At 40.3% G+C, this 24,209-nt stretch overlaps 2 protein-coding genes across 3 annotated transcripts in view; one reads left to right on the top strand and one right to left on the bottom strand.

Moving 5' to 3' along the window:
* Positions 1-24,209, bottom strand: part of gabrb4 (gamma-aminobutyric acid type A receptor subunit beta4) — a 190,779-nt gene that overhangs the window by 145,171 nt on the left and 21,399 nt on the right. The gene's annotated exons all lie outside the window — the stretch shown is intronic.
* gabra3 (gamma-aminobutyric acid type A receptor subunit alpha3) overlaps positions 1-24,209 on the top strand; it is an 86,158-nt gene that overhangs the window by 47,640 nt on the left and 14,309 nt on the right. For both annotated transcript variants that reach the window (XM_019259580.2, XM_010732182.3), the window contains exons 4-6: positions 4,348-4,415; positions 19,067-19,287; positions 22,956-23,038. In XM_019259580.2, coding sequence (XP_019115125.1) covers positions 4,348-4,415; positions 19,067-19,287; positions 22,956-23,038 — 372 coding nt within the window. The remainder of the gene's footprint in view (positions 1-4,347; positions 4,416-19,066; positions 19,288-22,955; positions 23,039-24,209) is intronic.

Genomic DNA, 24,209 nt, shown 5'->3' with positions numbered 1-24,209 from the left:
TATATTTGATGATCGGGATGCATGAAAATGCAGACGAGGGCTCGACAGGGAGGGTTGCCATTGGCAACTATTTTGAAATCGGAAACTAATTCCTCACAACTGTGCCTCAAACCGCATACAGCAAAGAGTCAGTCTCCATAAGTCCCCATGTTAAAATGTGTTGAACAGGCTGGCTACAGAAGTCTTAATTATGTATAACTTTAAGCCTTAACAGCTTGGTAGCTTTGTGCTGTTACATGTGGCTTGTTTGAGCACGCAGTCGCCATTCAGCTCACCTTAGGTCCACGTTTCTACGTCTTTGACGATTTTTAGATCAACCTGAAGGCTGCGAACATGGCAGTGACCAGAGCCACATATTTTGAGCTTCAGACCCTGTGGGTGGCATCACACACACACTGTCAATTCTTTATACTGTTTGTGGTTGCCATCAGTGGGAACCGCATTAACATATAAATTACAGGGACAGCAAACAGCAAAATAAATACATGAAATAAAATGTTCTTCACAGATCGAAATGAACAACAGCTGCCCTGCTGATATTTTGTATGCCAGGAACTGAGGGTGTAACCCGAAAACACTACAAGCTTGATTACTGTAATAAAGCCTTTCTCATTCTTTTCTGTCACATTTCTATTATTATATTCATGCATAACTGCATATTTTCTCTCTAAGTAACTAAATATATTTAATAGTGAATTACCCGGTGTGGGATCATTAAAGTCTATCTTATTTTATATTTTTAATTCAGCAACCAAAAGTTGATGTCTGGTTGTAAGCCGGGTCGATGTCTAAAGCCGTACTGTTATTTTACAGCTAATATAATAGATATAATGATTTCTAACTTGGCTCGATTTACTGTTTTAATTAATAAAAAACTGTTTCAGTAAAAAAAAAGAGCAGTTGACTCATCTTTGCCACCAGCAGCCAATTTGCTAGATGAACTGGTAAAAACAGGATCATAATATTTTTATTGCCAACATTTTTTATTTATTTTTATTATTATCAGATATTGTTTTTTTCGAAATCTTGCTAAATTGTTCATCATTATCACCGGCTCTCTTGCTTGCTCGAGGACATTAGGAAGACATGGCAAAGGCATACAACACCAGGATCCGACTTGTCAGGGCATGTTTTTGTGCAGAAAATCAGCTTTCCCTTGAGTCTCTGCTCAATCATGCCCAAATGGCAAATAAGTACATATGTCAGTGAAAATCCCTCTAATTAATGTCATTTCATCCAAATATTTGCACCCCCAAGGGCAGCAAACTGCATAACAGCAAGCCCACATGCTCAAGCAGACTTTGCCATTTCTCATCCAGCCAGCTGAAATGGTCATTTCTGCTCTACTGCCTGCTGCTGAAGCCACGAGCGTGGCTAACAGGCTGCAGACCCACCAGGCTGGATGACCTGGACTCTTTGACAGCAAACAGAGAGACTTAGCAAGCACAAGACATTAATGTTATATTCTGCCTCCGTGTGGAGCTTCACATCTCCAAGGGCAAGGACATTATGGAGGCCCACGCCAGTCAGGAACTCACAGTGGTGATGGTTTCCTGTGTGGACCTACATGGTGCAGTGAACCATAGCAAGCTTTATACAGGCTAGACATACCAGTGGGAAAAAAACACAAGCACTACCACATGCAACCAACCCTTACTGAACCATGTGCACTGGTACAATACTAATGAAAATAAATATTACAAACATTTATTCATAGGTTAGCATGTCACTGCATGAAAAGTTGAACATATGGTCGGACTATAGAGAGTACAAAATATGGACGTCATATCCGAGCTGAAATCTTGGCAGTCCTGCCTCCGCGGCATCTCGTCTAATCTAGAAATCGTAATGACGTGGATCATCGGTGGAGCAGGACAGAAACCACCTGTCAATCAAAGCAGCCACGCTGTTAATTATGTATAACTTTAAGTCTTAATATAATTTGAACAGGTGATTTATATAAAATATTCATCCTCAGTACAGTTGTTATGAACGTGGAAATTAACTATACAGACCAAAAGTGATTTTCTGACCAGGCTGTAAACATGTTTATTTCTGCTGTGAAGTTTTAACATGGGGACTTATGGAGCCTGACTCAAGTGGACATTTGAGGATTTGCAGTTTTTGGTACTTCTGCACTGGCTTCATTTCACAGCCACAGAGGTTTTCCGCTGGGGTTAGACATATGAGCTGTTTACTTGCATTTATTAGATTAAATGATATGAAATTCAACTTTATTGTCATTGCACAAAGTACAAGTACTAAGAAAAGAAAATGCAATTTAGCATCTACTGTAAGTGCATACAGTAGTAATGTACATATGTATAGGGATCATGCAGTTGCCATCACTTTTTAATAATAAATCTTTAAGGCTGATGTTGCAAATATTTGAGTTTTCATGATGTATTCCATTTTTTTATTCATAATTTGTCTATTTTATAGAAACTGGTGCTGCCATATGTTTTTAAGATGCCTGTGCATTGCAGAATTCTTACTGTATCTCTTTTACTGTGAATACTTTCCACGTGATCTGCAGTGTAAAGCTGTGTGTCTACAATGAAAGCAGTACTCAAAAAACTGTAAATATATTTATTATTACATGTTGGAATAGCAGGGCAGCCTGTGTTGCAGATCTACATTCATCTTGTTGTTGGTTATTAATCAAGAAGACTCCTGCTAATGGTTTATATTTTGGACATAAATAGTCCAACCATCTACCAGCAAACAGACAAACCAGATGGGGGGCCCCTCCTCAGTCAAAGTCAAGGGCTACAACATGAACACGGGCACACCAATCTTCCTCATGTCACCCACCACCCACAGTCCTGGTGAGAAACACTCATGTGGGTGCGTCTCACACAAACAGACTGGATAGAAAACCGGAGAACAGCATTTAATTTCATTTTCAGCGGCATCTATTAGCTCTGCCCTATGCTCTGGTGCATTGTTGTAAACAGAAACGGGCATCTCATTCTGTCCCTCCGCCTATGCCTGCCATGCAAACTGCTGACTTGGTGTTGTGATAATCACGTATTTGTGAGAGCTATTTGTGTCACGGGAATGATTAATGTGGAAGTGGATCTCTTCTCTCAAGGGGGCTCTTTGCCAGCGGATTGGAGACTTCACCTGTGGGTGGTCGCTTAGATCTGGGACACAGTTAGAGCCGGGGATCTATTCACTTTTGGAGAAAAGCCTCATCACTCTCTGGTTGTTGCACAACAGGGAGCAGCTATTTGTCTCACCAATGGCCCAAGAGCCTGCTTTACACATTTGGCCCAGAGGAGCTGATTCATCCCACGCTGCAGAGGGCAAAATTTTGATCTGTCATGACTTTTTTTATATCATGCCTCACTTAAAGCTGTATTCAAATCATTTGTGAAGTTTTTAGGAACAATTACATCACCGCTTGTAATTCTTGACTAACTTACAGTTTAATGATTAATCCCACCGTCGTTACAGCATCAGGAATAATTCATAAACGCCAGATGAAAAGCAGTGATGGCGCTTGTAATGCAACATAATGACACATGTAATTATAATTAAAAGAACCGCAGTACAGAGGAATATAAGGAGCAAAAAAAAAACCTCATGCCAGACTTATGCCATAATAGTGTCTAATGTGATTATAATGTGGGTATAGAATTGTGTAATGGCAGCAAACTGTGCCCATTATTACAAAACACACGCATCCATAATGCTGAGCTGCTGCATTTTATTCCTGAGCCAGTAGTCCCTAAGGGGCTCTTAAATGTTTTTGGGGCAGGCTAACTAAAATTATTTTGGGTCAAAAAGGGATGTCTGCTCTCCAAAGACAGACTTGGGCTTGGCCCAAAGCTGATTTTATGCTGTAGTGGACAAACTTAGCTTGAGCCAAACAAATTGTAGTTTTACAGCAATGAAGACTTACAGAAACGTGAAGTTACCCACAAGTCCAAAAGCTGAATACTTGGATTGCTATAACCCACGCCTGTCTAGAAATGATCGAGCTTTACAACAATACCGGTTGAGCATTATGTTCTGCAATCCGTGGCACGACAAAGTTGACACGGTTTTGACAAATCGACGCACAAAGACAGTCAGGATCCAGGTATTAAGCCGGTGTCCAAAAGGGCACGAATTCCTCACCGAGCGTGGATAAATCCACAGTTTTTCCTCAGTTTCAAGTGTTCCTCTAAGCCTTGATTACAGTTGAATTTTTGCGTGAAGCGGCTTAGTCAAATGCCAACAGACAGACTTCACCATCATGTACACAAACAATCGGCTTAACAAAGACCAGAGCTGCAGGAAAGCTTTTTGTGTACAGACTGCTCTGTAATGTTTTCTGCCCCTTATTGTCTTTTCCCTCAGAGAGTGTGACAGAAGTGAGGACAAACATCTACGTGACGAGTTTTGGGCCGGTGTCTGATACAGATATGGTGAGTATTTTTCTTCTTCTTCTTCCTCCTCACTTTAATCATCACTATGAGTCATCAGATGTGAGCAGGTATTACTTGCAATTACTATACTTTGACTTTTAAGGCATGTGAACCTGGAGAATAATAGAATTTTCCTTTCAGCTCGGTTTATCTTCACTGTGTCAAACAACAGCATTTTCCTACCCCCTCATTTCTGTAGATGTTACAGCTTGTTCGTACCGATAACATTTCCCCTCTTACAGTATCAAGAGTTATTTTATCCTTGAGCCGTTTCTAGCTTTGCTGAGGGATATCAAATACAAATCTATGACATTACAGCATTTTTTTAAATGTCAGGGACGGCTCATTAGTTCTAGCTGATTATGAAAACAAACAAAAAAGAGAATTCAACAATATCTCAGGTGCAAAAGATCAAATTATTTGTGAAATAAAGCGAAATAAAGCTTCGTTAGCTCCTACACACGTCCTTACAAACGATTTTGACATTATGTGTCCACCTCCTGCAACTACTCGTAGGTTTTGTATATACAAGCCTATGTATTTTGGCACAGAAGTGTACTCATAACTCTTATTAAATAGCCTGATAACAGTCAAATCAGGTGCATCCTTGATACTTTATTTCCTATACATAGAGTGACACTGATTACTGTTAGCGTTTACTTTAAACTTTACTTTTCGGGCTGTGGGCAAACATGGGAACAGCTTCCTCTGTGTCTGCTTCAACCGTTATCTGAACGCTGACAAAGAACTTGATACATCACCTGTTTTTACCTCATATCACTCCACCACTCTACATTACAGGCAAGGTGTGGCATAATATATAATTCCTGTTCTCAATTAAGGAACAGAATACGAGCAATTATCATTTAATATGCCGATTCTCTTACTAAACCTGAGAAAAATAAGGTGATCAACAAAAGGCATATCATCTTACATTCTTCCCTCTCTTCAGATGAAATGTCTTCATTTCAAATGTTATGAAAAGAAACAAATAAATCTCATCTTACAGTATCTATATATCTGTATATCTACTGGCACGTTACTCTTCTTTCATGGATGCAATACAACTTTAAAAACCCAGTTTTGTCCAGGCAACCACCGACTATAAAAATGTTTTTTGTTTATTTTTTCTTAATCACTTAATCATCTCAGCTAGACAATATTTAAAAATGAAATTACTGCTAACTTAATCAAATGTTAGTACTTCAGTTCAACAATTAGTGTTAGGTATGTAATCAGATTTAATCATTACTGATTTGCACTACTCAGCTTGAACTATGGTGCAGTCTTAACTGAAAGGCATTCACACATCATGACATTACAATAACTTAAATATCCGAAATCATTTTGGACAAAGTTGTTCTTGCTCTTTTTAAACAAGCTTTAAATAAACTACTCTGGAGGACTTCCTCTGCAAGCCCTGGTTGACCTCCTTTAAACAGCAGATGCTGGAGATGGTTCATGCTTTTGTCTTGGGACCTTATGCGGCATTTGACATATTTGATCATGCAGCTCTAATTGACCGCCTTGAGCACTGGGTTCTTCCTCCAGCACTTGAGCTGGGCTCGACAGCTTGTGTGACGTAGCACGATTAGTGGGTTTTTTGGAAAACTTGGGTTTTTTGGTCTCACTAGAGGGCTGCTTCATTTTGGAACAAGTCTCTACACAGAAAGTTTACGCTCAGGCTGTCAGACTCAAACTTTATATGAGTCGATGAGGATCTCGTGGGCTTACTTTAAGATAGTTACAGAGGCTCGGAGGAGGCAAAAACAAGCAACTAAACAGAACTGATGGGAAAAGGCTTTGCCTGTTATGTAATGTAGGTTATATTGAATATTAAAGGTCCAGATTTAGAGACCTCTATTTACAGAATATGGCAGAAATGGAGTATGAACTATGTTTTCACTAGTGTATAATGACGAGGCAGCGTGGGTCCTCTTCCGTGAGTCCGCCTTGTTTCTACAGTAGCCCACAACGGACAAACTAAACACTTTCCCTATATTGTTTTCATTGTGTAAAAAGGTATGCAATTGGCTGACAAATGTCCGTGTAAAAGACAACGAGATTTCTTTCATACAAAATACATTAAATATGCTGGAAAACAAACATTTGAACGATATATTACTAAAATGTTTTCATCAGTTTTCAGTCCAGGATTTTGTGGGCGGTCCTAAAGGGTGGCTCGATGACACGCTGAGGCCACCCTGAGCATACCCCTGCAACCCTAGCAGAGAGATGGAGATTAATTCATGTCAATCAGAGTGTTTCAAAGTTAGTCATGTCATTTTCTGAACCCATCTCACACGTTTCAGTCGCTTCAAAATGGCTGTTTGACCGCTCCCAAAAGTGGGCGTGTCTTCAGCATATTCAGTGGACACGCCCCCACAGTCCTGGAGCTGAGAATTCACTTTAACCGAATTTCGACACCTCATTTCATAAACTTGTCTTTATTTTTAATCATTCAAATGTTCGTCTGACAAACTCAGAACACATATTTATTCTTACTTTACACAGACCCTACTTAACCCACACAACATAGCAGGGTAATTAATTATTAATTAAGGTTCTTTATTATTCAGGTCTGGGTGCTGCTGTGGTGCATGTTGGCTCACTGAAAATTAATTAGTATCATTTGAAACACCTGCATTGACCCGACTATTTCGTGTCAAAATGGCCGCTGTGAAAAAAGGTCTATAAATACCAACGAGCTGATTATGTGCAAATCAAATGGCTCCAATTACTGCAGCAAACTTCAAGAGGCTTATGTCCAATAACACTACTTCCAGAAGTCCATTACTGTGGTTGAGAACATATTCAATATTTTGTCGATATAAATTTATGTCTGTACTACTGTGACCAATGAGCTTGTACCATTTCCCATAAATTCACACACTCACAAAGTCGGTAGCTTACATTATTTAGCGATTGTTAAATACTTTATGACATTTACCTTTGCATATTATCCACACGGAGTGATTGATTTAGGAACTGTGCAAACATTTTTCAAATCGCTGCAGCTCTCCATGACATGTGGCTGACTCTGGACAGAAAATATAGGTATATAACACATAGGAGCATGAAATGATGGGTGCCCAGTACAGATTATCTGTACTGCACATTACAACTAGGAACACGCACACACAAAGAAGGAGCTCAAACGAGGTGATGATTTAGCAATTTAACTCATTTCCCTTCATAGCAGAAGCTTGTCCTTACACATCTAACACTGTTTTCCCCTTAGAGGCAGAGAATATTTCATATTTCGTCAATAATATAGTTTGTTTATCTTGAGAGAAATATTTCGATTCATCCATCAGGACTACAAAGATGCAGAAAACAAGTAAAAACAAACAGTTTGGAGTCTTGCTCAAGGGTTTGGGGCATTTTATCTATCCAAGGAATCATTGCTTCATAATCTGTGCATGGCTGCAGGCTATTTGGAGTTATAAATAGCAGTTATTATATTTAATTTGGTTTATTTGGCATTCATTTATTACACTAGATGCCGTTTATTAAAAGAACCAGGGCATTAAACTTGAGTCTTAGCACATTTTTGTTGCCCCCTTCTTTAAACCTGTGCCTCAGTCTGGACCCCATTCCAAACTTGCCTTAACCAGACCATGTCTGATATTTTGAAGATACAATACATCGACCACAGTACATTGAATTGTGAGAGTGTTAGCTCTCCTTACTTTTTTACAATAGACAGTGCTTTATCTTTTTCAGCAGATATCACCTTTAGGGTCTCTCAGGGCTCAATTCCAGCCCCGATCTTTTATTCTCTTCGTACGCTCCACTCGGCAACATCATGAATCAGTGACAAACGACACAGATCAAAGTCGCCGTGCACAGAACATGGCAACCCGACTGTGGTAACGTTCTGATCGGAGCCAAAGTTTGTGACGTCACTGTGTTTTCCGTCTGCTGTCTGTATGTCTGTCGCCCAAGTTTTGACTGTTCCTCCATGTGGTAATGTACCATCAATATATTGATGGTCGTTTTATTTTATTTTTATGCACTGCTTAGTCATTTTTGGATGATTTCATGAGTTCACTGATCATTACCCAGGCAAGGCTCATTCCTGCCCTGGGCTACGCTGCATTTTCTGTCTCTCTGAGCACTGCATAAAGGCTTCAAGCATTTCCTTTCAAGATTCTCCACAGTCTAGCCTCAAAAGACGGTCAGACAACTCTGTATAATCTCATAAAACACATTGCAAGTCTGTGAATATATGCTTGTCTACTCGTCTTTATCTTATCTCTACGATATACTGGATGTCGGCATCATCTTCCTTTTTGTCTGTGCCATGCTTACATTGCTGAAAAGGTCTAGCGAGACACTTGTCCTAAAGTTTTGTGCACACTACGTGAGTAGGAAACCTCCTCATAGGTAAAATTAGCTGCAGAGCTGTTGGATGGGCTTGCATGATATCCACAGGAACAAAACGCTGGTCACAGATCAGCACTGGGAGCTCTGGGGGATTAAGAGGACAAGGTCGATGATTATATAGCACAGTGAGCAAACGTAGGCTGCACTAAATAAATAGGTCTCGACTCTGAACTTTAATAATGAGGGGTTTGAACTGATGAAATTTGTGCCAGTTTCCAAAAGGGAGGGCACCCTCTGGGAGCGAGTGGGTTGCGACAGTGGTTCTGTTTTTCTTTTGAGTTTGGAGAATAACAAGGAGCATTGAATCTAGGGAGAGGAGAGCTGGATCAGGTTTGCACATCAGTTAAATGTGTGATCTACTGAGGTGCCGGGTTGTGAGTATATTTGGAGTTTGAAGACTCTCTTAAGTTCTGGTACTCTCAGCCAATGAAGGCAAATCTACTATAGGTCTGGGTCGTGCAGTCAGGCTTTCTGGTTCATGAATTTCCAGGCTACTGAGTTCAGAATGAGTCGGATGTGTTGTTTGAGCGGGGAAGCGGGATAGCCTCAGAGTATTGAGCGTTGCAGTAAACAGTTCTGGGAAACAAAAGCATGGACCAGTTTTCTAGGTCAGTTAAAGGAGAGGGAATGACTAATCCTGGAGGTATTCCAGAGGTGGAAAAAAGCTTTTTTTTAAAGATATTTCCTTGATGTGTTAAACAAAGAAAGTTCTTTTGCTATCTAGTCATTAAAATAAAGTGAGGAAAATCAGCTGTAGGCTGCTAAAGATGTTGTAACTGTGTCATTGTTTTGTCAAAGCTAGTTTGTTTCCCTCACGATTCCTTAATGAGTCGTTTGATAAACCTTGTTAACTCTTTAATAACCTTTAAAATGAAAGTGCATCCTCTCATTAAAATAACATATCACTCTATAAATGCTCCCATTGCCTTTGATACAACGCAGGAAACTGAACCCAGATTCACGCTCAATATCTGTGAGCATCCACACTCAAACGGTAGAATCATGTCAACGTGGAAACGAAGAGTGAAAAGCAAGTTATCCACGATGCTTTTCGGCATTAATTAGTTACCTTGAAGCTGTAAAAAGACATGAAGAAATTTATTCAAAGCTTGTGTTTTAGATTGAATGGGACAGCACTGAAGGATTAGAGGATGGAGATAAGCATATTGCTTTTGCAGAAGGGGAGAGGAGAAGGGGGGGCTTGAGGAAGCACATGCACACTAAGATAGCTCTGGATTGTGCCTGGAATTTAATACCAAATCATCCAAGTCAGGGGAGTGCTACTGCACATCCTGCAAAAGGCTCTCATTACCTACTAGTGTCATTTTCTAAATCATTTGGAGCACATTCACCACATTAACTGCCAGTGACCTTGACTTCATCTTCTGCTTGAAACTTCATGAAGTTACCAACAAGACTTAAGAATTTCATATTACATATAAAGGAAACAATACTGAGTCTGCAGCCAGTCTACTAATTATAGATCATTAAAACATGGTCACCCAGAGGTTGTTGTGAAGCTCAGAGTATGGTGCCTCTAGCCGCCTCCAAGGTAATCTAAAACCGGGCAAAGATGTGGAGCTTGGGCGGAGCTGAGGTGGGCAGAATGAAACCTGGGTGCTGAGACAAGCCACCTGCCTGTCAATCAAAGCGGCAACGCTGTTAATTCTGCATAACTTTAAGCCTTAATATCATTTGAACAGGTGAGTTATATATAAATTCACCATCAGTACAGTTGTCATGAACGGGGAAATTAGCTATAGAGACCAAAACTGTTTTTTGTACCAGGCTGTAAACTTGTTTATTTCTGCTGTGAAGTTGGACTTTTTCACATGGGGACTTCTGACTTCTGTAGCCAGCCTCAAGTGGCTGTTTTAGGAACTGCAGTTTTTGGTGCATACTCATTGGCTTCACTTCCGAAACACAAAGATTGCTGCCTGGTACCTAGTATTTTCAAATAAATGGCAACACTAGCATCTTCACAATGACAGTGGTAACATGCTGATGGGTGCATTACAGAGCTGGATACTGGACCCTAAGATGGCGCCTATTCAATCCAATGAGAACACTCGCCTGGTGCATACACCGCATATTCTAACTTACTGATTATGCACAGTAATCTTTCTCCCGGTGACCCCCAGTTGAGTTCCCATGCAACCAAACTTTCACTGCAATACGGCGAGTGGTAACTGCGGCTGAGCGGTGACGCCATTTAACATGGTCGCCTTCATAGTTTGGCATGCCAACTTTCTATTAAGCATTAAACACAAAGAACCCCCGATGATCCGTGATGAATAAGAATGTGACGCAAAAGAGAAAAAGTCAAGGGATCGGTGACGTTATTAGGATTCATCCTCTGGGTTTCATGGCACTGAGTTCATTTATTGTTAAAATATTTCAGTCTGGACCAAAGTGGTGGGCCGACTGACAGACGTCATCGTCCCCTTAGGGCCTTCGCCGCTAGCAGGCCTAAGAATGTGGAGCAAAAACTGTTAAAGCTGAGATGTTCCTTGACAGAGCACACTGTATACCCTAGGCATCTCATAGTTTATGTCGTGTACATCCAGTGGTCCAATTACCCATCTCTGTAGCATCAAGTGTCCCAGAAATGTCTGCTTCTCGTTCACCCTCAGGGTTACTCGTTCAGCCTTCACTTGGACCCCAATACGCCACATCTGCATTTAGCGTCCTACTGTTGCCACAGGAGGAAAAGCTAACTGCATAATCAGAGTGGAACTCTAATATTAGGCCGAAAACAAGGCACGTTGTTCAGAGTGGTGTTTGACTATGGCAGATTTTCTGCACTGTGTCACACCAAGACTCTGAATGTGGGTTTACAGTGTTGATGCTGATCTCTGGTAAGTAGGTGGGTGTGTTTCTCTACCTCACGCCTGCCCTTCCTCATTTCCTCTCGCTGATCCTTTCTTTTGCCTCTCTCCGCCTATGGAGTCACATCTCATTGTCATGTATGCAGTGCCACGGTACATTTACCTGTTTCATGGTGGGATTTGACAGGTCTGCTCTGATGGGATGGAAAGCGATTGAGGCTGTCACAGGCACTGTGCTCACACTTGCTTTGACAAAGATGTCAGTGATGGCCTGATCTCAGCAGGGTTTCACAACCTTTGGGAGTAAACATCTCAGGAATATCTGAGCTTCTCAGCACACAGCCGTGTGCTTGAAATTCAGGCAACTCCAACTCCAAAACGCCTGAAAAGTTCAAGGTCTTTTGAACAGAACAGATGGAGGTTTGTGTTACTAAAATTTGAAGGTGAACTCCTGGATTCTGCATCAATCACGCTGACCTTGTTCAATGACTTGCGTGCCCAATTAAGCCCCTTTCCACGACAATTGTAAAATTTGTCATAGATTCTCAGCAACTTTCAGAAAAAGAAAAACTATACTCCTAAAATAGGGCTTTTTCTACAGGTCATCATGTTCCCCAGTGTCACAATATGATTCATGAAGAGGACAGAAACAACTCGAAAACAGAGCAAGCATAGACCTTTCGCACCCGAACACCTGTTTAATTTTGTGAAAGCAGCAGCCACAGGTAACAGGACATTTCAACACTTCAGTATGCTGCATGGACAGAACATTCAAGTGGTGGGAAGTGACTTTTTTGAATTAGGAGTAACCTTTTGTACTGACTGTAGTTTCAACATGTTCAGAAAGTGCCGGATTAGACGATGTGGTGGTTGTAGGATGAGATATTCACAGTTGCAGCCTCACGTTGTGATGTTCACGTGTAAATCATCTAAAATTCTTGTTGTAGGATTCAGTATGTTTACATAATTTATTCTTTTGTACAGTCATACAGAAGGCTAGCCTGAAAATAAAAAGCATTTCTTTTTAAGGTGTTCAAAAAGTGTTTTAATTTTTTATAGAAAGATCATTTATATACTTTTTTAGATATGGTTTCAAATGATGGATTTCATTCTTGTACAATTAGATCAAAATGTGTTTCTCTTTCATTTCCTTCCTCAGTATGAGCCACTTACCTCATTTCCCTAAGAGCAGCTCACAATAGCCATCATTAAATAATGTCTTAGACACCCTTTTAAAAATGCATAATGTAATACATTTTCTTGATTTGTTTACTGCTTACTCATTCTAGACTATATTTGTGGAGCAAAATCTCAGGGCTTGATACATCACTTTCAGGCTACGCCCAGTCTATTTTTGATAGGAGCTGCACAGAGCAGATAGAGTCAGGCACAAAGGAATGGCACCAAGTCAGATTTCACAATAAAACACTGAAGCTAATGCAGAAGTGCAAAAAACTGCAGTTCCTCAAACAGCCACTTGAGGCTGGATACAGAATAAGTCGATTTCCGTAAGCTCCTATGTTAAAATGTCCAACTTCAAAGCAGAAATAAACATGTTTACAGCCTGGTACAAAAAGCAGTTTTGGTCTCTATAGCTGATTATCATGTTCATAACAACTACTGAGGGTGAATTTTTATAGAACTCACCTGTTCAAATTATATTAAGGCTTAAAGTTATGCAGAATTATCAGCCTGGTCGCTTTGATTGACAGGTAGGTGCCATTACAGATGGCTTTTTTGAGCAACCAGGCATCATTCAGCCAACCTCAACCCTACCCATGCGCCACATCTTTGTCCATTTTTGGATTACCCTGGAGGCGGCAGAGGCAAGACAGCCAACATGGCAGCACGCCACACTCTGAGTGGGTGATGTCACAGATAGTACATCCATGTTTTATACTGTCTATGGGAGTGTATGCGTAGGCTAGAAGCACACGGAAAATGGCCAAATCAACAAAATCTGAGTAAGTCAAGGAAATCCAGCTCGCGAAACGCCTCACTGTGAAATGCTTCCTGTTGGGTATGAAGCCAAACAAAGGACAAAGAAAACAGTGTCATAGGCGCAAATGTCATAAAATCGTGGCTGGTGGAATAAAGACAAGACAAGCATCTTAAGTGTAGCACAGTGAAATGCTGAAATTAATAATTGGAGTAGGTAATTGGATACCTTGGAGTAGCTGTGGGATTCACACCTCATTGCAAGTCTTACACAGGTCTTACTCCCAGCAGGGAAAGGTGATCATCACGCAAGAAACAAAGTGAGAGAGGATAATTGACAACCCGAGAGCAAGCTGGATTAGTAATTAAGACATTAATCAAATCTTTGACTAATCATTACAATGAGAGTGAAGTTCAGAAGAGCCAGGGCCAGGTCGAATGGATACCCCGCCTCCAGGAGGTAGCCTGTATCATCACCTCACCGGCTAATCACAATGTTATCTGTGGACTGCTGTGTACTGTCAAAAACAAGACGTCGTAGCATATATCACACATAATACAAAGCTGCTCTCTTGCACAATATCATATCTTGGTCAGGGGGTACTAAATCAAACCTGTCAAGCCTGTCAACTAATGTAGATAAACAAAACGTGTACATCACCTTTTAGCCAAGCAAGAACAGTCGAAAACTGTGCAGAAATAATCGGAAGAAATGAACGTGATTATGGTTGTTCAGGCCTCAGATTGTGTTTTTGTAATATATCTGGAAGGATTACTTAATAAAATAACAGGTGTGTTGTTTGATTGAGCAGATAACTCACTGAAATACAAAGAAGCTTGCACATCGGCTGTAAAACCACCAAGAATTCGACTAAAATGACGAGATCTGTTGAGTAAAACCGAATTAAAACTAAAATTCGATGCCATCATTTAAATGCGGTCTAATAACTAAATGTTTAGAATTTAATGAAGTCATTAATTTAAGACAAAAAGGCTGCATTAATATTCTATCAGATATTAGACACAACCTTCCTGCCATTATCAGAGAACCAGACAGTCGTTTTTTAACACCTAGACTCATTTAGCTCAGTCTGCTGCACATCCTACCTTAACTGCCACCTTATCAGCCTTTCCTATCATTTTCTTCATTTCCTTTCATTCTCATCATTTTCTCACTGCCATTGGCTGCCTCTCTCCCACTGAGACGCACACTCATATCTGTGCAAAGGAGACATTTATGGGTGACATGTTTGTTCTTGTTTTTTAATCCCTTTTTTTTTTATATCCGTTGGTTTGTTCTTTTCCAAGCAAAGCACTGCTGTGACAATCCCACAGTATTTACCGAAAGTGTTCAGTAATTAACCTCGACTTCAAGACCCATTTATTTATGGCATAAAGGAACGACGGCAGTGATTTCTACATCATTAAACAATTAAACACAGGGACAGTTTTACCCAGTTAATTTCAGTTTATTGGGCTCTGCACTACGTGTGGCAGAAAGGATCAGGTACATTATAAAAAATAAACAAAAAGCCTACCTGTGTTGTGAAGTTTACAGTAGGGGAAAGTATACAGATGTGGGTCTGCAGACATGAAGATACTGAACCACCACCATGTGTTTTTTTGCTTATGAACCAAAACAGTAAAGCCGTGGATGAAAAACAAAACAAAACAATGGGCTGAAAGATGCTAAAACACTTCACACAACTGAAGGCGACTGCAGAGACAATGTGATTTTGCACTGTTGTTTGTAAATGTAAATGTACTTTATTTATACAGCCCTTTACAACAGTCCTTTCGGTGTACCAAAATGCTTTACAGCAGATAATAAATAAAGAGAACAATAAGTAAAAACAAACAAAATAAAAAGAATAAAGAACAATAAAAACAATAAAATACAACAAAATCGAATAAGATAAGATAAAAGTGTCATCATACTACTGGGTACTAAAAGCCATCCTAAATAAGTGGGTTTTTAGCCTGGATTTAAAATTTTATATTTGAAAATAAAACATTCATTATTATTAAAAAAAATAATTGATACTGCAGTCCTACAAAATATATTGTTATTAACATGTTTTTTATCCAGTTGTCAGCTTTAGGATTTCATAATTTTCCCTTGCCACTGTCGCCAAGTGCTCGCTCATGGTGGGAATTGTTGGGTCTCTGTTTAAACCTGCTTTTATATATGAAAAGTGTCCTGAGATAACTTTTGTTTTTGGCGCTATATAAATAAAACGAAACTAAAAATTGAAATCACATCATTGTTAAATCTGTTTGTGGGGTTGTCCTGGTGCTAAAAGACACATACAACTTATCTCCATTACCCCACTTCCAATCCGTCCAAGGACTGTTGTCGCACGCCAAATCTCTATTTCTCTCTCCCCCACATACCCTGAGTCTCTGCTGCACTTTCTAATAAAAGGCAGCATGCCAAAAATATGTATACAGTAATAAAAAATGGATTCGTGTTTGCGTATTCATGAGTAGTAGTTGTAACGCTGTCATTCAGGTGCCACGAATGTGCTTTTAAGTGTCATTTATATTAGTTGTTTGCTACAGTAAATCCATTCATGATCCTCGCTGCTATATATATAAAAAAAGACATCTGAGAACTACTGGTGGGTAGAAGCTCTGCTCTGTCTCCACTGTCAAGAAGAAATCAATCACTCAGTCTCTGGAGGAACACCAGCTGGCATTTGAACTGATTGTGCCATTTGGCATTATGTGGAGACTGTTTTTTTTCCTCATTCTTGTCTTTCAATCTTCAAATTAATTCATTGTGTTTACAAGAGATTTCGGTCCAAAGGGAAACAAACTAAGTGGCTTCGCCGTGACATGCCAAGCACACTTTTTGTCTATTTATTCTTCGCTCGATGTTTTGCATTGATTGAGGTTGAGTTTTTTGGCAATGTTGTTGGATCCCATAAAAAAAGAAAGAAAAAGGCACGAGGTTTTAACACAGTGTGTAACTGTGGTAATGGAGATTTAAATGGTCTGGGTCTTTCTGTGCCAGGATGGAGCAAACTTTCTTGTAGTATTGCAGGAAAGTTTTTTGGTCAAAGATACAAAAGGAGACCGAACAATAAATCACCAAAAAGAGTGTGTGTTCATCAGTCTTTCTTGTGACCTGGAGAGTCCTTTGTTGTCTGCACTGGGCATCTAATTCATGACATGATAAAAAAAAATACTTATTTTAGCTGTTTTTTCCAAATTAAATGAGAAACATAACTCAGTCGGTGGAAAAAAGAAGACAGTACTTGAGGGAAACGTGTATGCCACACTGTCTGTGGAGCTCTCTGTGGGCTTTATTACGAGTACTGTTGTGAGCACAGATGTTTTGTAATTTTCTTTCTTTTTTTTTTTTAAAAATGGTGCTCTAAGCATGCTCGGCCGCCAGGAGGTCAATCACATCAATTAACAGGCGTCCATCCATTTAGAGGAGCCCTGTTGATGTGTTGAGTGGAAGCTGTACACCTCTCCTGCTGAGGATGATGGCATCCTGTTGTTGAGAGTTGATCTCTCGGGGAGAAGTCAGTTACAGCTCACCGGCGAGCAAGCCCTTTCTCCATACGAACCGAAAAGCACAAAGAGAATTAAAGAGAAACACACACGGCGTGCTTCTATCGATCACCGATAATGTGTGCTGTTGCGTAAGACTTCCATCTCTCTGTTAAGACTGCTGCATTCAGTCTGCACAACCGCTGTATGCAGCTGATGAGGTGAGTCTGTTGCTAGGACACAGAGTCCTATTAAATGACTACTGTGAGATAAATTCCCTTTGACCGGCTACTTCCTGCATTCATTTTAGTTTATTGTGTTGGCGACAACGCAGAAAGACTTTGTTGCCTATTAATAAAACATGAAGCATGAAGCAGATGCATTGCAAGGTTTCTCGCTGAGACTCATTTGTGTCTCAGTTCATTTTTAGGGTTTAGAAAGATAAGCACTGCATTGTTAACGCAGCAATTAAATGATGCAACTCCAACTCAACTTTTATACAGAACCTTTCATGCGAACATTCAGCCTGCTTGACAAAACAAGAAAAGTGTCAGACATCATTTTAAAAAATACAAATATTCAACAATAACTTGTATGATGCATGGACCGGTCAGCCATAACATTATGACCACTGACAGCTGAAGTAAATAATTATCTCGTTATCATGGCACCCGTCAATGGGTGGGGATATATTAGGCAGCAAGTGAACATGTCGTCCTCAAAGTCGTTGAAAAAAAATGGGCAAGCATATGGATTTGAGACAACTTTGACAAATTGCCCTTACCTGGGCAACACATGGCACCAGGACTGCACTCTGGGGAGAAGGCAGTGTGATGCTTTGAGCAATGTTCTGCTGGGAAACCTTGGGTCCTGCCATTCATGCGTATGTTACTTTGACACGTACCTAAGCACTGCTGTAGAGCATGTTCATGGAAACTGTATTCCCTGATGGCAGTGTCCTCTTTCAGCAGGATAATGCCCCCTGCCACAAAGTGAAATGGGTTCACGGATGGTTTGAGGAACACAACAACGAGTTCGAGGTGTTGGCTTGGCCTCCGAATTCCCCAGATCTCAATGCAATCGAGCGTCTGTGGGATGTGCTGAACAAACAAGTTTGATCCATGGAGGCCCCACCTTACACAACTTAACGTCTTGGTGCCAGAAACAAGAGTATACCTTCATAAGTCTAGTGGTGTCCATGCCTCGATGGGTCAGGACTGTTTTTCTGGCAAAAGGGGGACATACACAATATTGGATGGTCAGAATGCTATTGAGAGATGGTAAAGCATGACACACACCTGTGTATCTTGTATTAAAAACGACAACCGATAAAGGGCGATAGCTCGATGTAGAGGTGCGGTCTTTATTTAGATTTTTGTTTAATTTCTGCTGTTAAACGGGGCTAGAGCATGCACTGTGAATTTCTGTTGGTGTAAACGGTTTCTTGAGTGTATTTCAGTAAGATGTGGTAAATCAGTGTTGTTTAGGAATGTCCTCTTGGCTTGGTTTATGTGGTGATGAGTATAGATTGGTATAAAAGTCTTGAAAGGTCTTATTTATTGAATGAAAGTAGTTTCACAACAGATTACAAAGTCCGAAAAGATACCATACATACAGTATGTCAATACATACAGTTACATATTTAACTTTCCAAAGCACTTAGAGTCTGTAAAGGTTTTATATAGCATTCAGTGGGCAGAACAATTGACCTTTTTTACAGCAGACATGTTGACTTGTTGAAGCAGGTGAAGCACCAGTGTAAATAATAACATGGCACCATGCAATTAAGTGTCGCAGTAAGTCAGTGTCCACACAACACAATACCAGAGCCCTTGAACTGACAAGACAGCCATCATTAAAGTTATTTATTGCACAGTGCTTGTCCTGCTTTGACAAGTCGAGATGTCTGCCATGAATCTTTAAGGGTTAAATATTACAGCTAAACGGATTACCGTTATGTAACCCATGTCACATTGTTTTTTCTGTCCCCCTCAGGAGTACACCATCGACGTCTTCTTCCGTCAGAGTTGGAGGGACGAGAGGCTGAAGTTTGACGGGCCCATGCAAGTCTTACCCCTCAACAACCTCCTGGCCAGTAAGATCTGGACCCCTGATACCTTTTTCCACAACGGGAAGAAATCTGTGGCCCACAACATGACGACTCCTAACAAACTGTTACGACTAGTCGACAACGGCACGCTTCTCTACACGATGAGGTGAGACACTTTTTTGTTGCTTATGAGACTAAGAGTCTACAGCCACAGTAGTTTTGACATGCTGATGTTCAGGAGGCATAAATGTTAGCCATGTTCACCATCTTAGTTTAGTTGATATGCCAACATTTGCTAATGAGGACTAAATACAAAGTCCAGCTGATGCTGGCAGGTGTTAGTGTTCATTACATATACAAATGAACCTTTTGGGGGGGCAGTAGCTCAGTCTGTAGGGACTTGGCTTTGGAGTCCAGCACGAACTGGTAGCTGGAGAGGTGCCAGTTCACCTCCTGGGCATATGTTGCTCCAAAATTAATGGTGCCTTCATGAATTTGCGGGTTATGGCCACTAATGTATCCCCATACCATTATGGATGCTGGCTTTCTGAACTGTGCATTGATAATAAGCCAGATGGTCCCTCTCCTCTTTAGTCCGGTGGACATGACGTCGGTGATTTACAAACAAAATTTCACATTTTGACTCGTCAAGCCCACAGAAGATGGGAGCATTTCTAGATCTGGATTATATACAGTTGCCTCTTTGCATGGTAGTTTCAACTGTCATCTGTGAACGCTGCGACTAACTGTGTTGGAAGTCTTCCTCAGCCCATGTAGTGATGTCCACGACGTGGTGTCTGTTTTTAATGCAATGAGCTCTGAGGGCCCTAAAGATCACGGCCATCCAATATTGGTTTTCCAGCTTTGTGAATGTCACGTCTGTTGTAGTTTTACAAGCATCAATCCAAGTATTGGACAAATTGAAAGTCTGACTGGCTGAATGAAAAGTCAGGGCATCAACAAAGTTATTACACTCCATCCTTAGTGGGATATGAATATCTATACTGTTAATGGCAATTTATCAGTCTGATGGTGGCACAAGATGAAAAGTCAAAGGATTAAAGATAAAGTTGTGGGGCAGTTGATCATTTCTAAACATTTCATCTGACTGGCAGCCAGTCTGGGCAGTATACTGTACACAACAACTCGTGCCAACAACTCGTATAAATAGCAGTCATCTGCAGGACTGCTAAAAATAATAATTCATTGGTTTTCAATCCATCTGATCATCGAATCTGTCACTCAGCCAGCCTCCCCCGCACCTTTACATCAGAGCCTTGAATCACTTGAAAAGAAATCTATTTTTTATGGTGCTCATCCGCAAAGTCAGTATTGATTTTGAGGGGTGAAAATGAAACAGTGAAAGAATTTTATTCTGTAGTCTCCCATGAGTAGATTTGATGTGGTTGCAGTTCTGCCAAGGCCAAGAAAAACATCTGAGCTCAATGGAGAATTACAAGGACGGTTGCGTTTACGTAACAGAGTATTTGTGTGGTAAGATGAAGAAGATGTACACTGAAGCAAAACATGTTGAACATCTGTCGAACAAAGCAAAAGATCCTTTTTGGAAGCCGGTCATTGAAGCCGTTTAAACATCTCTGGCCTCGCCATCATTTGTGTTGCATTTGCACTCGAGTTTATTCACATCCTTTGGTTTATTGATGGTATTAAAAGCTTTAAATTATTCTTTTGACCATTTCTATTATACCTGACACCACACAAAATGTCACAAGAAATCCTACAGCTAAGGTTTTTTTAATAAGTACTTGAAAGGGTGGCTGTATTGTTAAAAGGCACTGGACTCCAAAAGGAGAGACTGATAACACCTTTGCCTAAGAACACTTGACAAGTATTACACTTTACTATTACAATCCACTTATTTTTACAGGAGAAGTTTAGTTTGAAGTATTTCACCGCAGTACCTTGTGTCGATTCTCACTAATCACCACGTCTGCAGCATCTGAACTGACAAATACTGCGAAGGCCTCCGCTCTGCAGGGTTGCGTCATTATTTTTTTGAATTGAGGGAGCTGGTATTGTCTGCCAGTGCTGCTGCAGTCTTGTTTTTTTTGTGCAAGAGCGTTTATCACTTTCAGTTCGCTGCAATTTAACTAGAACTCTGTGTGCTTACTAAAGCAATTCCCTGATGGGGAATATTAATTCGTGTAATCGTCAAAAGGCGACGGTAAAACTTTTTGCAAAGAATTGACTTGTTCTTTAACTTGCCAAATTGGACTTCACGGCTTAATGAACCACCAAAAACAAAAATAAGATAAGAACCAATGATTCAAAACTCAATGCGGTGTAGTGTAACCACAGTTACTGCAATGCTCCCCTAAACCACAGACTTATTAAATCGTGTTGGACACTGTATATGGATTTTGAACGGTTATATTTAATATAGAAAACTAAATGCACTGTCTATACTGTGTAATCTGAACTAGGACTTAATTATTTCAGTGTCATTTAGTCAGACGATTTTGGTGCCCAAATTTATACCCCCTCAGAATGAATTGTAATAATTTACTGATCGATCCTGAAAAAAATCATCTCTAAAATCAACCTCCCATCAGCTAATAAAGATCAATTAAGAGCTGAAAGCCTCAGCTTCATTCATATACCCACCTTCAGCTGGGCTGTCTGGTGGTTTTTGTGGTTTGTACTATCAGAAAATAACGTTTTATTTCTCAGATTCAACGCTTTGTTCTCACTAACACAACGGCGGGTAGCCCTGTTGTAATGTAAGAGCAAATCCCTGCTGTGCCAGGCTAGCACATGTGCATGGCCCTACTAGTCTAGTTTTTGATATACTTAATAAATATTTTTCATTACATAAACACAGCACACTTTGTTGTCTTTGATCAAAGTAAGTCTAATTATGTCATCTCTGTTATCTTCATTTTATTAATTATTTATGTTTTTTCCTTTTCTGTCATAATATCCGAACAGCTTAAGAAATGAGATGAATTTCGTCAATTAGTTTGCCGGTGTTAAGTGCTGTCTGATATACAGCGGCGTCTTTCTACACATTTGATTTATGTTGTATTGCATTAATTTGCGTAGTTACTCAGCCACTTATCAGTAATGAGGCTGCACCAGAGAGCAGCCAAGAGGGTATAATAAAAAGATCACAGGGCGGTTTGCAAGTGCAACACAATGAGCGAATTAGAAACAATAAGTTTGTCTGTAGAAGCGGTCCATGATAGTAGTTTTACTACTAAACTGTGGCTGCAGCAAACTTTGTAAGTGGAACATTGTTTACATCAACTGTTCCTTATAGAGTATACATATAGATCTGTACCAAAGCATACAGTACAAGCATGCGATTGTACAAGTGGTCAAGCTACATTGCTTTGCTCATAAATGTTGTAATTGAGTTACAATAACCCAGTTTGCGGTCCATTTTAATGGAGGAACTCACTGTAGGATATTTTTATGGGTTGCCGTTTTGTTTGAACTCAGCAAATGTAATCCCCATGTTGATTAAACATGTATGAGTGAGATAATATGCACCATTTCTCTGTTTACTTACAGAGTGCATTTTGTGGGCTCGGCCATCTGACCAAATGGAATAAACTCTGACGCTCTCTGTAGATTTTTTTTCTTTTTTCTTTGTTGTCGTTCAGCTGAGAGCTCATTACCACTGGTGGCTAACAGGAGGGAGGGAAGAGTTCAACGTCTGTTCTCGCGCCAGTTTTTCCTCAAACATTGCACACTGTGGCTCTGAAATGACTCGATATTACGATATTTAAGTAGTTTGTTGATGCATGTGTGTAACCATGCTGCAGCCTGACCGGTGGAGTATTGTCTCTTCCTCTGCCCCTCCCCTCTCAGGTTGACCATCCATGCCGAGTGCCCCATGCACCTGGAGGACTTCCCGATGGATGCACACGCCTGCCCTCTGAAATTTGGAAGTTGTAAGTCAGTCCAGATGGTCATAACGAAACAGAGTTCAATATAAAACATATAAAACACATATACACACACACACACACATATATATATGTATATATATATGTATATATATGTCTAGACATATATACATAGACATATATACATAGACGCCGCATTGATCGGTTTGGTCGTTGGTCGCGATACGTTAACGTGTCCGCCATATTGGATGTGGCAGATCTGCCCGTAAACTAATAAAAGGAAATGGATTGAACTTCATAAAGCGCCTTTCTATAAAGTGCTATAAGTTAATGTCTCTTTAACAGCCATTCACACACACACTAATATATCTGGAAAAACAGACAGGCACCAAAAACAACGTATGTAACTTTTAAAGTGATGATTATAAATGTTTACTCCTTATGTAAGCACCAAACCTGCTGAGTGTTTACAGCTACTAATGTGTGAAACACTGTTACTGTGATGATAAATATTAAAATACCCCCCCCCCCCCCCCCCCCCCCCCCCTCCCACTGTACAAGTGGTCAAGCTACATGCTTTGCTCATAAATGTTGTAATTGAGTTACAATAACCCAGTTTGCGGTCCTTTTAATGGAGGAACTCACTGTAGGATATTTTTTGGGTTGCCGTTTTGTTTGAACTCAGCAAATATAATCCCCATGTTGATTAACTGTATGATGGAGATAATATGCACCATTTCTCTGTTTACTTACAGAGTGCATTTTGTGGGCTCGGCCATCTGACCAAATGGAATAAACTCTGCGCTCTCTGTAGATTTTTTTCTTTTTTCTTTGTTGTCGTTCAGCTGGAGAGCTCTTACCACTGTGGCTAACAGGGGAGGGAAGAGTTCAACGTCTGTTCTCGCGCCAGTTTTTCCTCAAACATTGCACACTGTGGCTCTGAAATGACTCGATACTACGATATTAAGTAGTTGTTGATGCATGTGTGTAACCATGCTGCAGCCTGACCGGTGGAGTATGTCTTCCCTCTGCCCCTCCCCTCTCAGGTTGACCATCCATGCCGAGTGCCCCATGCACCGGAGGATTTCCCGATGGTGCGCACGCCTGCCCTCTGAAATTTGGAAGTTGTAAGTCAGTCCAGATGGTCATAACGAAACAGAGTTCAATATAAAACAAATATATATATATATATTAAAATCCACTGCGAGACAGTGTT

The sequence above is a fragment of the Larimichthys crocea genome, chromosome XXII (assembly GCF_000972845.2).
Source record: "Larimichthys crocea isolate SSNF chromosome XXII, L_crocea_2.0, whole genome shotgun sequence".
NCBI classification, from domain to species: Eukaryota; Metazoa; Chordata; class Actinopteri; family Sciaenidae; genus Larimichthys; species Larimichthys crocea.
Note: the sequence above shows the minus strand (reverse complement) of the source record. Positions and strands in the feature narration are given on the sequence as shown.